Below are 14,744 nucleotides of genomic sequence, written 5' to 3' on the forward strand. Positions count from 1 at the left end.
TTTCAACATCTAAACAAGAAGAAAGAGGTTTACTTAAATAAATTAAAAATGAATCCTGTGTAGTTAATTGTAATGTCTGGGACACACTTGCTGTCTCTGGTTTTGGGCTGCTGTGACAGGATTTACTTGGCAGGATTTGATACTGTTCACCAGTCGATGATATGGAGATGTTAAAGCAGAGGAGTTCGTTTGATGATCGCCGTTGTAAAGCTTTTATCTTAAATTGAATCAGGAGTGATTTACGTATGCAAGATTTTAAGGTCACATATTGTTCATAATGGAAGGGCGTTGCAATACGTCTGCAGTTTAAATTGCTGAAAATAATGGACAAACCCCGGTTCGATTTATCTTAAGATGTCTTTCTCTGTTTTTTTTTTTCCAGTGGGAAGAGATCAGTGGTGTGGATGAACACTACACGCCCATCCGGACCTTCCAGGTGTGCAACGTCATGGAGTACAACCAGAACAACTGGTTGAGGACCAACTGGATCCCTCGCAACTCCGCACAGAAGATTTATGTAGAACTCAAGTTTACTCTGAGAGATTGCAACAGTATTCCCCTGGTCCTGGGCACCTGCAAAGAGACCTTCAACCTTTACTACCTAGAGACAGATGAGGACCAGGGTGTCAAGTTCAGGGAGCACCAGTACGTCAAAATCGACACCATTGCAGCCGACGAGAGTTTTACACAAACGGACCTGGGTGACCGGATCCTCAAGCTTAACACGGAGGTGCGGGAGGTGGGACCCATCACCAGGAAGGGCTTCTACCTGGCCTTCCAGGATGTGGGGGCCTGTGTGGCCCTGGTGTCGGTGCGGGTATACTATAAGAAGTGCCCCTCTATAGTGCGCAACCTGGCCATGTTCCCTGACACAGTGCATATGGAGTTCCAGTCTCTAGTGGAAGTTCTGGGCTCCTGCGTCAACAACTCCAAGCAGGAGGATCTCCCAAAGATGTACTGTAGCCCTGAGGGGGAATGGCTGGTGCCCATTGGGAAGTGTCTGTGTAACATTGGCTACGAGGAACGAGGGCTTTCCTGCCAAGGTAGGCTCTCGACCTTCATGCTTTCTTTCCTAGGAATGTGACAATTGCAGCAGGCTGGCAGAAGATTAAAAACATAAAAAACATGGATGAATCCCTAAAAAAAATGAAGAAAATGCTACACTACGCTACATAAACAATCTGTGGTTTTATCATCACTGAAATTCTTGGCAGATAAGCTGATGGCAATTAAACTTTCAAAGGTATAATTGCATAGAAGAAAAAAATAAAAACAGCAATTTGTGAGCACAGGAGTGACTAACAATGTAGTGACAGGATAGTGTTGAGACAATCATACCTTCCAGGACATTATAACAATGCTGGAGGGCAAGGAGAGAGCAGTGCAATTACATATGGAGTGACAATTATCATTAGTGACAAGTGAAACCTGGAGCATCTTTTAAAATCCACACCATCTCATTTAGCAAACATTTAAAAGGAAGAATCAGTAATCCAGGTGGCTTTGTGGTTAATGTTTTGTTAATCAGGAGCTGTTCTGAGATGAGGTCACAGGTTTCAACTGAGGCCAAACATCACAGAATAAGCATTTTAGGAATAAGTAATAGTAACAGGATTGGCAGTTTTAAATGTAGTTGCTCCTCATGTCTGTCGAGGGGGGGGTGGGATAAGCTCCATCCAGCAGATTGCTGGGCTTGACCCCAGGAAGGGTCTGATGAAGTTTCTCGGCAGAAAACAGCTTGAAATGGTTTGGACCCATGGAAACACTCTCTCACAGCACCTCATCAGGGCACTGTGTAGTGGGGGCCAGGCAGGGCATCGCAGGGAATCGGGGGGGCAGTGGAGTCTGGGGTAATGAAGTGCCTTAGGGGACCAGCTTTTGAGGGACCTCCAAGGGCTTTTCGGCTGCTGGCCTTGCATGACCCTGGATGCCGGAGAGCTGGGCACTGTGTCCGTTCTGATGCTCAGTCGCTGATTTCTGGCTTTATATGCTGGATTAACTTCACCAAAGCAGAAAAGAGTTACTGTAGCACAGAAGTATTACCATGTGCCATTACTAATTGCATTACTAGGGTAAGAAAGATTTTCACACATTGCAATACGTAGAAAAATAACATGTGAATTTATGTAATATAACAAGGAATGTCACAGAAATATTATTTTTAGCATTAGTTCCTTCTGTATATTTCTCTTACTTATTTGCTAATTATATTAACTGCCAATGTCAGGAAGTGGCACCCCATCTTGAGTGTCCTTTCGCTCTGTGCTTCCTGGGATAGGCTTCAGGCTGAGCACATTTTTAAAGATGGATAGATGGATAATTACGTTAACAGTGCAGACACTCATATTTAGGGTATTCTGTTTCCTTTACAGCTAGTGATTTTATATGCTATTCCTCCACTACAGCATTTGCATTTGACGGCACCATGATTTGGAAATTGTGCTGCATGCGTCTCTTGCCAGCAAAGAGCTTTGTATTGAATGACATGGATACTGTACAGAGACATTCTGTAAAAGCGCAGGTCCTGGATACCCGGAGCTGTATTAATAAAGGTCCTGGCTGCTGGCTACCACAGAAACACTGGCTAGTCTCTGTGATGATTTGACTTCAGTCCAAGCCCAGGCGGGACCTGCAGCGTTCACAGTGTATACCAGTACAGCCTAACCTCTCTTCACTGCTGATGACGGCCTGTCACTGTGCAGAAGGGTGATGGTGGAGCAGTCCGAAAAGGCCTGAGTGGAACCGGACGAGCCTGCGCTGAAATCACAGCTGTGTCCTTGGGAGTCAGTGGCTGTTCAGAACGAGGGAGTGTGGTTTTGTAACCATGCGTCACTGATGTGGCGTTAAACTGAGCACTTGGTTATGTTGAATCTGTAAGACAGGGTATTGTTGCACAGTTCAGATTTACTTCTGCAGGACTAATAGAGTTGAGAGAGGCAGTGCCATTTGGCGTGAAGCCGCGAGATTGGTGACCATGCTCTCATTTGTATATGATTGAATTGTAATCAGGGGTTGGCTTTGGTATGACCTTGGTTATGATCTTAGGCTTCAGTAGTCTGTCCTTTTCATTAAGAGGACAATGGACACCTACATGCATTCTTTGTTTGACAGTCCATACACAATGATAGATGTAAGACAGTAAAGATAATTGTCTGCTTGACCTCATTATTCAGACTTTTACTTTAGTTTTGAAGGTAAATAATAAGTACACCATTGAAAATAAAGATACATGGTGTAGCTTCACCTGTGCAGCAGGAGGATCTGTTACCTGTCTGTTACTGCGCTCTTTGCAGCTGGACATGCAGCAAGTTAGTAACTCAGAGCATGTTTAAAAAAAAATGCAGATTTGTATGACCAGAAGCAGCTGGGAAACTGTACAAAACGAAGGCTCATATTTTATATTGTCCATTTTCTATAACTGGTAGAGGGTCACGGTTTTAGTATTGACTAGGCAAAGACATAGTGTTTAGACATTCTGTTGTTATTTTTCAAAAGTATTAAGCATGTGGCTGGCAAATTCAGTTCATTAAGAACTTTGCCAGCAATACAGTCCCCCTACTAGTAGTGAAACAATACAGATAAGCCTGGCCACTCCTTAGTATGACAAACGAGGAAGAAAAACCAGGACGGCAGCTGATGGTTCCACATCAAGTTCGCCACTCTCCGCGCTGCTGTCCTTTGGAGCAGTCGTGTGAATGTTTGGATGTATTTGACAATCTCTTATTAGTTTCAGAGGGCTCTAATGGAGCCTAATAAGGGCTTATGTTACACCCAGAACAGGACAGCTGCACCTCAGCACAGAAAGCCAGCAGGAAAACGGGCTCTCTGCAGGCCCCAAGTGCTAACGGATAGATTACGCCGGGAAGGAGCACTGTACTCATAAAGCAGATTATTTCATGGAGGATGGACCTGCTTTTCATCGCCGAGAGTCTTGATGGGAGTCATCTGGTTGGCTGTGATGTCGCTGTGCTCAGAGCGCCTTTGTTAAATATTTCATGTGGCGCTGTGTTCAGCGGGGCATCTGGCCTGTTCCTTTTCGTCTTACTCTGTGTCTGGCCTCACTGCCGAGGCTTTGCAGCGCTTCCATTGTGCCTGACATGTTTACCCTCTGCTGAACTGCATCTCTGTTCGTCTAGGATAACTGACATGATTTGCTGAATCCTCATGTTGCAGGTTTTAAAGAGACGTAAGAGTGCTACGTTACTCCTGTCACATAAAGATGAATAGAGTTTGGAAATTTTGTACATGCATCATATTACTGATAGATCTAAGACAAAGGGAACCACCCTCATGTAATTATTGTAAATGTTCATTTGCTCCTTTTTTTCCTCATACAGTATGCTGTCAATGTAGAGTCAGTTATAAATCAGGGTAAATGAGAGAATGTAAAGAGCCGGCATCTGAATACTGGAATTTAATGTCATCTTTGCTGATTTTCAGACCAGAATCATTTCTGATTCCAGCAATTCTGTATGCACTTTTAGAGGTACCTGATTTTAACAAACCAAATGAAAGCTTTGTAAATGTGACTATGAGATATGAATCAGTAAGAAGTGGCAGGTGAACCACCCGGCCATCATCCATGCTTTCTACAAGCTATCATCTGATCTAAACACAACAAAAACAGAGTGCAGGTGCCAGCCGGGGCCTGGCAGGGCGTCCCGTGCTTGCAGCTGCCTCCCAGCGGCTCGCGACGCTTTGCATTCCTGCAGGATTTGCCCAGACATCTGATTCCGGCACAAACCCTCCCTGATTACTTATCAGACCTGATTAGATCCGTCGAGGAAAGTGTGATGAGGGGGTGGGGGGGTTCAGAAGCCACCAAGGGCTTCCAAGATTAAAAAAACATGGCCCCAGCAATCTGGACCACACTGTGGGTCGCTATTATTATCTCCAAGGCACTGATGTGCTCCTGAGACACTCGCTGTCGGACTGGCTGCCCTGAATCCTGCAAGCAGTAATTCAGATTTATGGTGAAAGAGATGGGATTAACCTTGTATACAATGAGAGGTCTGATCAGAAGTTTTACAGCAGCTTTTAAAAATTTAGACATGAATTGTCATCCATCCATCATCCATAAGCTGCTTGTCCAGCACAGAATTATAGTAAGTAGGTCAGCTCTGGGCACAAGGCAGGGGACACCCTGGATGGGATGCCAGTCCATCAGGAGGACACAGGGCAGGGGACACCCTGGATGGGATGTCAGTCCAAAGGAGGACACAGGGCAGGGGACACCCTGGATGGGATGCCAGTCCATCAGGAGGACACAGGGCAGGGGACACCCTGGATGGGATGCCAGTCCATCAGGAGGACACAGGGCAGGGGACACCCTGGATGGGATGTCAGTCCAAAGGAGGACACAGGGCAGGGGACACCCTGGATGGGATGTCAGTCCAAAGGAGGACACAGGGCAGGGGACACCCTGGATGGGATGTCAGTCCAAAGGAGGACACAGGGCAGGGGACACCCTGGATGGGATGTCAGTCCAAAGGAGGACACAGGGCAGGGGACACCCTGGATGGGATGTCAGTCCAAAGGAGGACACAGGGCAGGGGACACCCTGGATGGGATGTCAGTCCAAAGGAGGACACAGGGCAGGGGACACCCTGGATGGGATGTCAGTCCATCGGAGGACACAGGGCAGGGGACACCCTGGATGGGATGCCAGTCCAAAGGAGGACACAGGGCAGGGGACACCCTGGATGGGATGCCAGTCCAAAGGAGGACACAGGGCAGGGGACACCCTGGATGGGATGCCAGTCCAGCTCCAGGCACAGACACACTATGGGCAAAACAGACTCACCAGATCATCTAACTCCAAGTTTTTCACTTGTGGGGGCAAGCCAAAGTTCCCGAAATAAACAAACACAGGGAGAACATGTAAACCAAACAGGAATCAAACTGAGAGCTCTGGAGGTGTGAGGTCGACCCCAGAGCCACCAAGCTGCCCCCATGAATTTCTAACTTTTAAAAATTCATATTTCTTCATCCTCTGAACATCTAGTATTAATTAATGTGTACATAATAATGCTGGTTATACTTGGGGGTAATTTTCTCTCTCTATTCCTAAACGTGTTTTTAGATAGTTTGGGGCGTGATGGTGATGATTATGATCATTAAAATAAGTATGATGATAATCAGGCATGCTCAGGAGGACTTAGGGTGCTGTTTCCTTAGTTTGTTGCTGACGGTCGTTAATTTCCCCAGTCACTGATTACTAAAGCAGCTTCTTCCTGTAGGAGATGAGCCATTCGGCACAGTGCTTAAGACCACTAACACAATCAGAACTCTACAAAATACATGGCTACCATGCGAAGGTGTTACGTGTCATTCCAGGTTTTGGCCTATGATTGCTCTTCACTATGACGATGTGTTTTAAATGCACCTTTCTCAACAATAACTCCACATTCTTATCATAAACACTTACCGACTGTTACTTTGTGGAAACAGGCAGTTAAAATACTTTTGACTTGGAAGACTTTTATTAGAACTGAATGTGACTGTCATATATTTCCATGGCTGTGTCCCCACTGAGGCTACGTAATACAATTGGAGGAGAAGTGCTCCCTGCCAGGACCTGATGGGTTTTGGCAGCATCGCATCCCTGCATGCATGCTCCTGTGTTGGTTGCATGCCGTGTGTTTTATGTCATTCCCCACCAGCCATAAATGCTTTACCCTCTGTTCTCTGTTAGGAACCCAGTCAGCACTCAGATGCTTCGCTGGGAGCCAGGTACCACATGCCATCCCACAGCTGGGTGTCTCCACAAGTGCTAGTCAGATGGCACTAAGACCATATGAACTGCCTCTATTTGCAAATGAGGAACAGTCTGCATTTTGCTATGTTAAGGTTTGGCCAAAGAACCTAAAGCATCGTCTACCCAGCTGGATACCATTCGAGAACAGATTTTAGAAAAAGTTATGAGCTTCATCGGGGCTGAGATCACTTTTTGTTGTATGTAGATGGGGAAAACAAAACAATGCATGACTAATCCGATGACAAAGAAAAATTGCTGTTTTAATAGGAAAGAGACATGTAACCCTCATGTGCCTAATATATAGCTCAGGGTTGTATGCTACAAACATTTCTGGGGCCTAGGAACAAACAAAATAGCATGTGCTCATATAAAGAATTAGGGCAAACATAGACTGGCTTCTTACTGAGTTCCTCAAGACAAACGGTGACTGCCCACCCTCTTCAAAAAGTGGTGCAAAGGTCTGAAGTAGGAGTGTAAACCAGTTTGTATATTTTTGAGGCACAGTAGACCACAATGCCTGTAAACTGTTGGGTTAACCCAACAAGGACAAGGATAAGTGACAATAGCTTAAAGCTGTGAGTGTATCCTCTTCATCCTGGGCAGAACGATTCACTGATACATAACGAGTCTACAGTTGGCTATTGTTCTTGGGATCTGAGACAGTTGTCACTTCAGATAATAAGTCTGGGGGTCATTGTGGCTGAATCATTATTTTGTTCCCAAAGCCACCGTAATGCCCAGGTTTGCCAAGTGCCTAATCGAGCAATTATCCTACATAAACTGAGGTCCCATCCCAGATGGAGCCCATTAGACTAGCATTTGGTTATCCTGTCAATTTTAGCAGAGGGGTGCTCATTCCTTGAGTATGACCCCAAAACTTTTTTTTTCTCCCTAAAATACCAGACTTGACATTTTCTGCCTCTAGATTATGGGATGAGATTATTTCAGCATGATCTTACAAAGTGTCAGTAGTGCTTTCTGATGTCAGCGCAGTGAATGATTGCGACAACCAGGTTTTGACTAGGATGCATGCTTGGAAAAGCGAGGCAGAGTGGTTGAAATGGATTTCAGATGGATTGGTGGCACTTTTCTTGCCAGTGTGGTGGTAAGTTTCAAAGAAATTGTTTATTGATATAGCTCATACTGCATTGATTTTTTCTAAAAATTATGTTTTTGGCAGCTATTGAGTCTAAATCTATTCAACTCATAGGTGCTTTTTACCTCAACAGGCCTACAGTTGATTATATTTTCCTTGCACCACCAAAGTTCAAAAATGTCAATGACTCTATTCTTATATGACAAATTTAAACAGATTATTTAGAAAAATCTAAATCAGTAACAGTATCACTACATTATGTCAACTGTGAAGACTTGTGGGAAGGAGTTATTTTAACAGCCTGTACTACCCAAGAAATCAATTACTATAATGAAAATAATCAAATCAAACTAGAGACAGAACAAATGTCGGAGCATCTGCCCCAGTCCCATGGCTTGCTGTATGAAGCATCTATTCATGGCATCAAAGGCTGTTTGCTTATCCAACTGTTCCTTTATGGTCTCACCTTCTAGAGTAAGGAGGGTGGAGACGTGAGAAGGGGCAGCAGTCCTTAAAAATCCCCCTCAAGACTGGGGCACCGGCACTTTTCACTTCAAAGACAGCGACCATGAGCTGAGGAATGTGCCCCCCTCCCCGCCCTTTTTCCAGATGCAGGTGCCGCTTATTTGGGATGGACCCCCGGTGGTTGCTGGGGGTGCGGGGCAGAGAGGGGCTGACGGTGATCGATGGCCGTGGTGCAGGCCTGACAGCGGGACAAGGCCCCACTGACAGCGACTTCTCTGCTGATGGCTGGGCCCCCTCTTCCTCAGCAGGCTGGGGGGAGTCCATTCACCAGGCTGAAAGCAACAGAGGCCTATTCTAGCATAGCAACCAGAAAGCAAAAGTGCCTATTTTGGTCAATGCTTAAAATCTAATTTTGAGCGATGCTTGCTGATGAAGACGGAAAGCAGATGGCCATTATTCAACCTCTCACGCTCCTGCATGATTAGGGTTACCACCCAGAGACATAGGCTGATCTTTTGCAGCAAAATGATGCCAGGCTGGAATTTGTGTTGAAGCTCAACCTCAAGGCCCCTCTGTTACATCCGTGGCCCCTGGAGAGAACACATAGAGCCAGTCTTTATGACCTTGACCTTTTGCTTTTGGAAGCTATGCTGGGTTCTTGTGTTGCTCCTCCATCTTAATCAGTGTAGCAGGTAGCAAGCCCCGAATCATCTCAGTGGGGATTTGTTCGAGTGCCTTGCTGGACAGCTCTGTCAATGCAGACAGATTGTTACTGTAAAGCAGGGTGCGATTTAGCAAGATTTAGTGCCTGGCATTGCGAAACCCTGTCGCTGCTTTCAGTGAAGTTCTCATGCTTGCAGTGAACATTGTTTCAGCGCACTGAATCTTGTCCCTGAAAAATCTTCATAAACTGTCCTTGAAAATGGGACATGGCACTTTATTATGTGCTTGGTTATTGGTGAGTTGCCCATTCTTAGGAAAAGCAGCCCAAATTAGGGTGAGATACAGCTATAGATCATCCTGCTTGCGTTTATTTATCTCTGTGGAAATGAGTTCAGGCCTAGCGTGATGTGTTCCTGGAGGCCAGCCTGTTTTTCCTGCTCAGTCTCCTGGGCTGTTTGTGTGAAGCCCACTGGGATCATGGTGTGACCCTGGGTGGGGAAGTAGATGCTCTGCACTCCACCTACCTGCCAGGAAGGGAAACACAGCAAAAGAAAGCTTGGACTAATATTTTTTATGGTGAAGTCCTGCTGATGTTAGTATTGTTTTTGCTATTATTACGATGGTATGGTTCTCATTCAAAATCAGAATTTTACCCTTTTATCTAGCAGGATATGATTTACTGTGAAATCCAGGTTCAGGGAAAGGGGAAAAATGTTATGGGGAAATAGCATGGCGTTCTCTAGTGTCTGACCCAACAACCTAAAGGTCCAAATCCAAAGTGCAAATCCAACGTTCAAATCCTCCATCTTCTGTCCCTTAAAGGTCTGATGTTTCATAGTCACAACACTGTGATGCTTTTAACAGGAATTGGAATTGACCTGGTTTAGTTAATTCATCATCATCACAATTGTCTTGTGTGTTAATTATTTTTAGTGGGCAATTAATTTGTAAGTTGTTCTATACAGTGTCATATGTGCCCTGGTAAGAGAAATAAGGGGAAAATGGAATAAGTAATCTTGTTAGTTTACATTAGAGCAGTGCAAATAAGACCCTTAAATGTTTAGCTTCATCTTTCATCTTTCATTGATTTGTGAATTTAAGGGTTTGGTGTTTTGGAGACAGAATTTGTTTCAGTACCTTTAAAAGTAGGTTTCACTCTGTCAAACGGCTGCCACAGGCCACATGCTTTTTAATAGACAAGAATGTCCTCAAAACCACAAGTATGAAAACAACAAGGCTTGATGTGGCATCGGTCCAGGCTTAGCGTAGCATGATTGACGATGTTGTTATAGCTGAGAGAATATACCAATGTCTTCATGTTCCAACTTCCTAAACATTCTCTCTTGTCTTTGGAAACGTAAAAAAGGGAGTCACAGGCTCCCCAGAGTGGGTCGAGGAGACCGCCCAAGAACGAGAAGAGGGTAACAACTTGAGACATCAATACTATGTTTCACGGACAGATGCTTGTGCTTGTCTGACTCCACGGCTCTGTCAAACAAGCTGATTGGCGAGAGACAGAGGAACTCAGTAGTGAAAAGTGTAACTGGCAGATGGAACAGGAGCAGACAGGACTGCTGGAGAGACTCTCCACTGAATTCCACAGACAAGCTTCAGGCTGGTAACATCTCAAGGAAGGTCGATCTCTTATGTGAGTCTACTGTCCAGACAGATACAACAAAATGAATTCTTATGTGCTTGGGAAGCTGTTGCAATAGTGAGGAAATGGAAGAGTATAACCAGGGCTTAGTATGGGAAGGCAGAACAATGACAGTGTACATTGGTGTCATCCATCCACTTATCCATTAAAGGCTGATTTAAAGCAAATCCTGCATCAATGGCTGCCTCAAACTGACACCGTAGATTCAGCATAGCTGCATACCCTATGCCGTTGCCTGATGTGCAACTCCTGAGAAATGTAACTATACTTTGCGTTGATACAAGACCACAAGAACTTTTATTGGTTGGCTTGGTAGCATCACACTTCCTCCTACACAAATGTTTTGTTGTTGTTAGTTTCCAGCTGGGGGTATTTTAGTGTAGGGCAAGTTGTTTAGCTCGTTGCTAACCTGCTGTTTTTGCCATGTTTGCAGCCTTTCACACTGTTAAAAAACATGCTTGCAGCCTTGCACACTAGGGATGCACAATATTGGAAAATGTCAGATATTGCAATGTGATTTTTTTTGTGATGTATATTGCGATATTTATAAACCAAAAGCAGATTTCAAAATAGAATTTCTCACAAACCCATCTATGAGTGATTTAAACAGCAAGGATGAAAATGATTAAGATTAACTTGGAGAGCGCATGCAGAGCTTACACAAAAGTTCAAACAGACTTTTAAATATTAAAATTGCAAAGCTTGATAAATTTTGTTTCCTATAACAGTAAAAATGTTTTAGCAAAACACTGCCGTCAGTCAAGTAGCATTTTCATAGTGTAACTGCGGAGCGACACAGGTACACAAGTATGAATACTCGCAACAGCGTGGGCTACTGTGTAAGCTCTGCATAGGCTCAACACAGAAATATAAATCGGTCTTAATGAAAGGTAAACACTGCATGGCATGACAGTCCTGCAGAGCACCCACTTCTGTTCACTCATATCACTTATGATATGTTTAATACCTCTGAAACAGGCTCCTACTGTCTGTAGGAAAAGTGTCAGATGGTAACCTAAGCAAGCATTCGGGGGTGGATTAATGTATCTGAGGACAATAGGCTATTATCAGCATGAACAGGTAAATTAGGTGTTGCTGATTTAACCAACTGTTCCATTTTCCATTAGAGGCGGAGCTCTAGGTTAGATGGTTGAAGTCTTTACCTGAGATTAGAACTTGCATTCTTTACTCTTGAAGCCACTGAATGTGTTTGGATTTTTGGACCATTGAATGGTTCAGCGAAAAAATAAGGGGCACAGGGGCCAACCTTTAAAGGTCTGGAGATAAAAAAAATGATGACACTTGATTGATCTCTGTGAGGAAATTCTCTTTTTGTCCACCCCTTCTTACTCTCCACATCACACAGACACATATGTAGGTGACAGCAAGCTTGGCCGCCTGCAATGCCATCCATGGAGCTGGGGGTAAAGGCCATTGCTCAAGGGCCTATAGACATGACAATTCTGCTGAGGCTAAGCTCAAACCAGCAAAATCCTGGTCACAGGCACAGAGGCTTAGCCCACTGAGTCACATGCAGTCCCCGTCAGTGCTAAGCGGGGACCTTTATGAAAGTCACTTTCTGGTAGATGGGCCTGATATGGGTGTGTCGGCATGTTAAGAGAGCCCAGTTGGCACAAGATGCCACATGGAGTCTCTGTATTGGAGCGCTGTGATTGGCTGCATTCTGACCTCTTCTTCAGATGTTGAAATTCAGCTGGTACAGCAGCCAAGGTGTGGATGGGGATATGATTTACAGAGGTTCTGAATCAGAAGAGCCTTTATTGAGCTGAAAGGCAGAGCTACGGCTGTATGCTTAATAGAAGAGGTTCATATGCCGGTCACATTTCCAGGCATGCAGTGTTTTATTTAGTTTCACGCGGGGTGCCGGTGCAGGGCCAGTTTCGATCACATAGATGGAGAGGCTTGAACTTGGTACACAGTTAGCTCCTACTGCAGACTGTGTGCACCTGTCCACCGTGAACCAGGCATGAAAGGACCACTGGCAGTGCCCGCTGCTGCATCTCCAGATTTCACCACATGCAATTAACATTTGAATCCATGTGTGGCTATTTTTAGCACTCGGCATGACATTGTCAAACAAATGGCTGTAGTACCAGAAAATTGCAGGGGAACCACAATGACAGACGTGCTTTTGTTCTCCAGTGAAAAGATTCCATTTTCTCACTCTAAATGGCTGATAGCGCTGTGCTAAGCAGATAGTCAAGATTACTTCAATCTCCCAGTATGAAAACATGAAAACTCACTATATTTGTTATTAGACTGTCACTACTTTATCCTGGTTGTTCTTGACACCATTCGCTGCAGTAAAGATGAACATAGTGATATAGCTATTGTATAATTATGTTAAAATAGAAATTCATTGAGGTCCATAATTAATATCATAGGTTGCTATTTCATGTCTGCTTTTGGCTTTGGTGTTGTGTTACGCACATTAAATAGCAAAATAGGCATGTTGATAATCATATTTTTTGATGTGGGATTTTAAAATGATTGTCCCTGATATGACCTGGATAGCTGGATCACATGATGTGATTATTGTGTTGTTTAAAACACTGAGGAAGCATCTCACAGAAGGGGGGGAGGGACTGATGGGAGGGGGATGAGGAGGTGGATGGATGCTCGGTAAAATTAGCCAAACTGGGGTGGGGGGGGGGGGTTGGGAATCGGTAAATTATTGCGAATTTTGCATGATCGCCTGTTATCAGAAGGGTACAATTTTCTGACTGGGGGGAGGGGGCTGTGGTACATTTTGCAGTGGGCCCCCTACCATGAAGCGTCTGGGCGCAAATGTCCCTCTGCCTCCTCCACTACAGCATTGAAAGGTGCTTTTTTTCATGTGAATATAACATTAGTTTAGTGACATGTGGATTACAGTGATTTGTATTTACTGTTGCTGCGGTTAATAAAGGAGCAGCAGTTGAAACATTGATTTACATTCCAATGCACAGCGAAAGGTTACTGCATGCAAAGTTCCATTTGCATGTAGTTATAGTGCAAGTGGCTGTAACACACTGAGGAATTTGATAGCTCTGCATATTATTACTGCCAAATAAGATAGTTCTGCATATAATTAATTCCATTGTGGAATGATGATTTCATACATTAAACATGGTTTAGTTTGATTGCTTTTTTCTGTCCAAAGGATTTGTTTGAATATAGATTAAATCGCAGGACTGTCAGTCAAATTATTTGCTGAATTAAAAATGATATTTCAGTGACACTGAAGTCCCTAAGCGGTGATTTGATGGTATCTGTAAAATTGTGTACGTTTAAATAATTACAGTGAAGTTTGTTTTGTACTGCCTCTCATCTGTCCCTTTGTGAGAGTAGAGGAGGAGCAGATTTCCCTCCGAAGCCTTTGGATTCCTTCTGAGTTGTTGCTCCAGGCTTTAAGTACAACACGCAAATACAAATTATTTGTCAAAGCCCTTGACAGATCAGTGGTAATTGCTGAAACACAGTGTGCTCCATTGCATGAAATTGTCTCCAGGTGCAAAGAAGAATTGCCACCCCTCATTACCAATCATTTTCATTGAGGCAATTATGAAATGTTAGAGCCGGACTATATTTAGAATGGATCAGTAACACAAGAGTCATCTTTAAAAAACCTGTATGTGAACAGAGAGGACCAAAGATGATGGTTTGCTGGTGTCATCCTGGTTTTAGGGGTGTTGGAGGGTCATGGATACCCTGGCAGATTCAGGGCCCCTTCCGCGGGGTGCATACTCTTCAGATACAGTGCTCGGCCAATCCCCCAGCTTCAGCCTTGTCCCGTGGTGTCCGACTCAAGGGGAGCGGCTGTGTGCTTATAACTCCGGAAGGAAGGCATGCAGATTTCCCCCACGTCGGAGGAACCAACGCACAGCTGAGTGTGAGGACGTTGCTGTACAGAGAAGCAACTTGCGATGATTTGAATGGATAAATCTGATGCTCGTTCATTCCAGAATATTTACAGCTTTCAGGTTTTCAACTGCTGCCAAACTCAAAAGCACCCCCAATTTTCCACTTTCTTATCCCTTATCCAGATCTACTATAAACTACTGCAGCTTGAGATAGCATCTTATATTTTCATTTTCTCCCTGAAC

At 44.3% G+C, this 14,744-nt stretch overlaps 1 protein-coding gene across 3 annotated transcripts in view; it reads left to right on the plus strand.

Moving 5' to 3' along the window:
- The window catches only part of LOC125706032 (ephrin type-A receptor 3-like), a 74,920-nt gene that overhangs the window by 12,866 nt on the left and 47,310 nt on the right, over nt 1-14,744 (plus strand). For all 3 annotated transcript variants that reach the window (XM_048972468.1, XM_048972476.1, XM_048972484.1), the window contains exon 3: nt 383-1,043. In XM_048972468.1, coding sequence (XP_048828425.1) covers nt 383-1,043 — 661 coding nt within the window. The remainder of the gene's footprint in view (nt 1-382; nt 1,044-14,744) is intronic.

The sequence above is a fragment of the Brienomyrus brachyistius genome, chromosome 1, assembly GCF_023856365.1.
Source record: "Brienomyrus brachyistius isolate T26 chromosome 1, BBRACH_0.4, whole genome shotgun sequence".
NCBI classification, from domain to species: Eukaryota; Metazoa; Chordata; class Actinopteri; order Osteoglossiformes; family Mormyridae; genus Brienomyrus; species Brienomyrus brachyistius.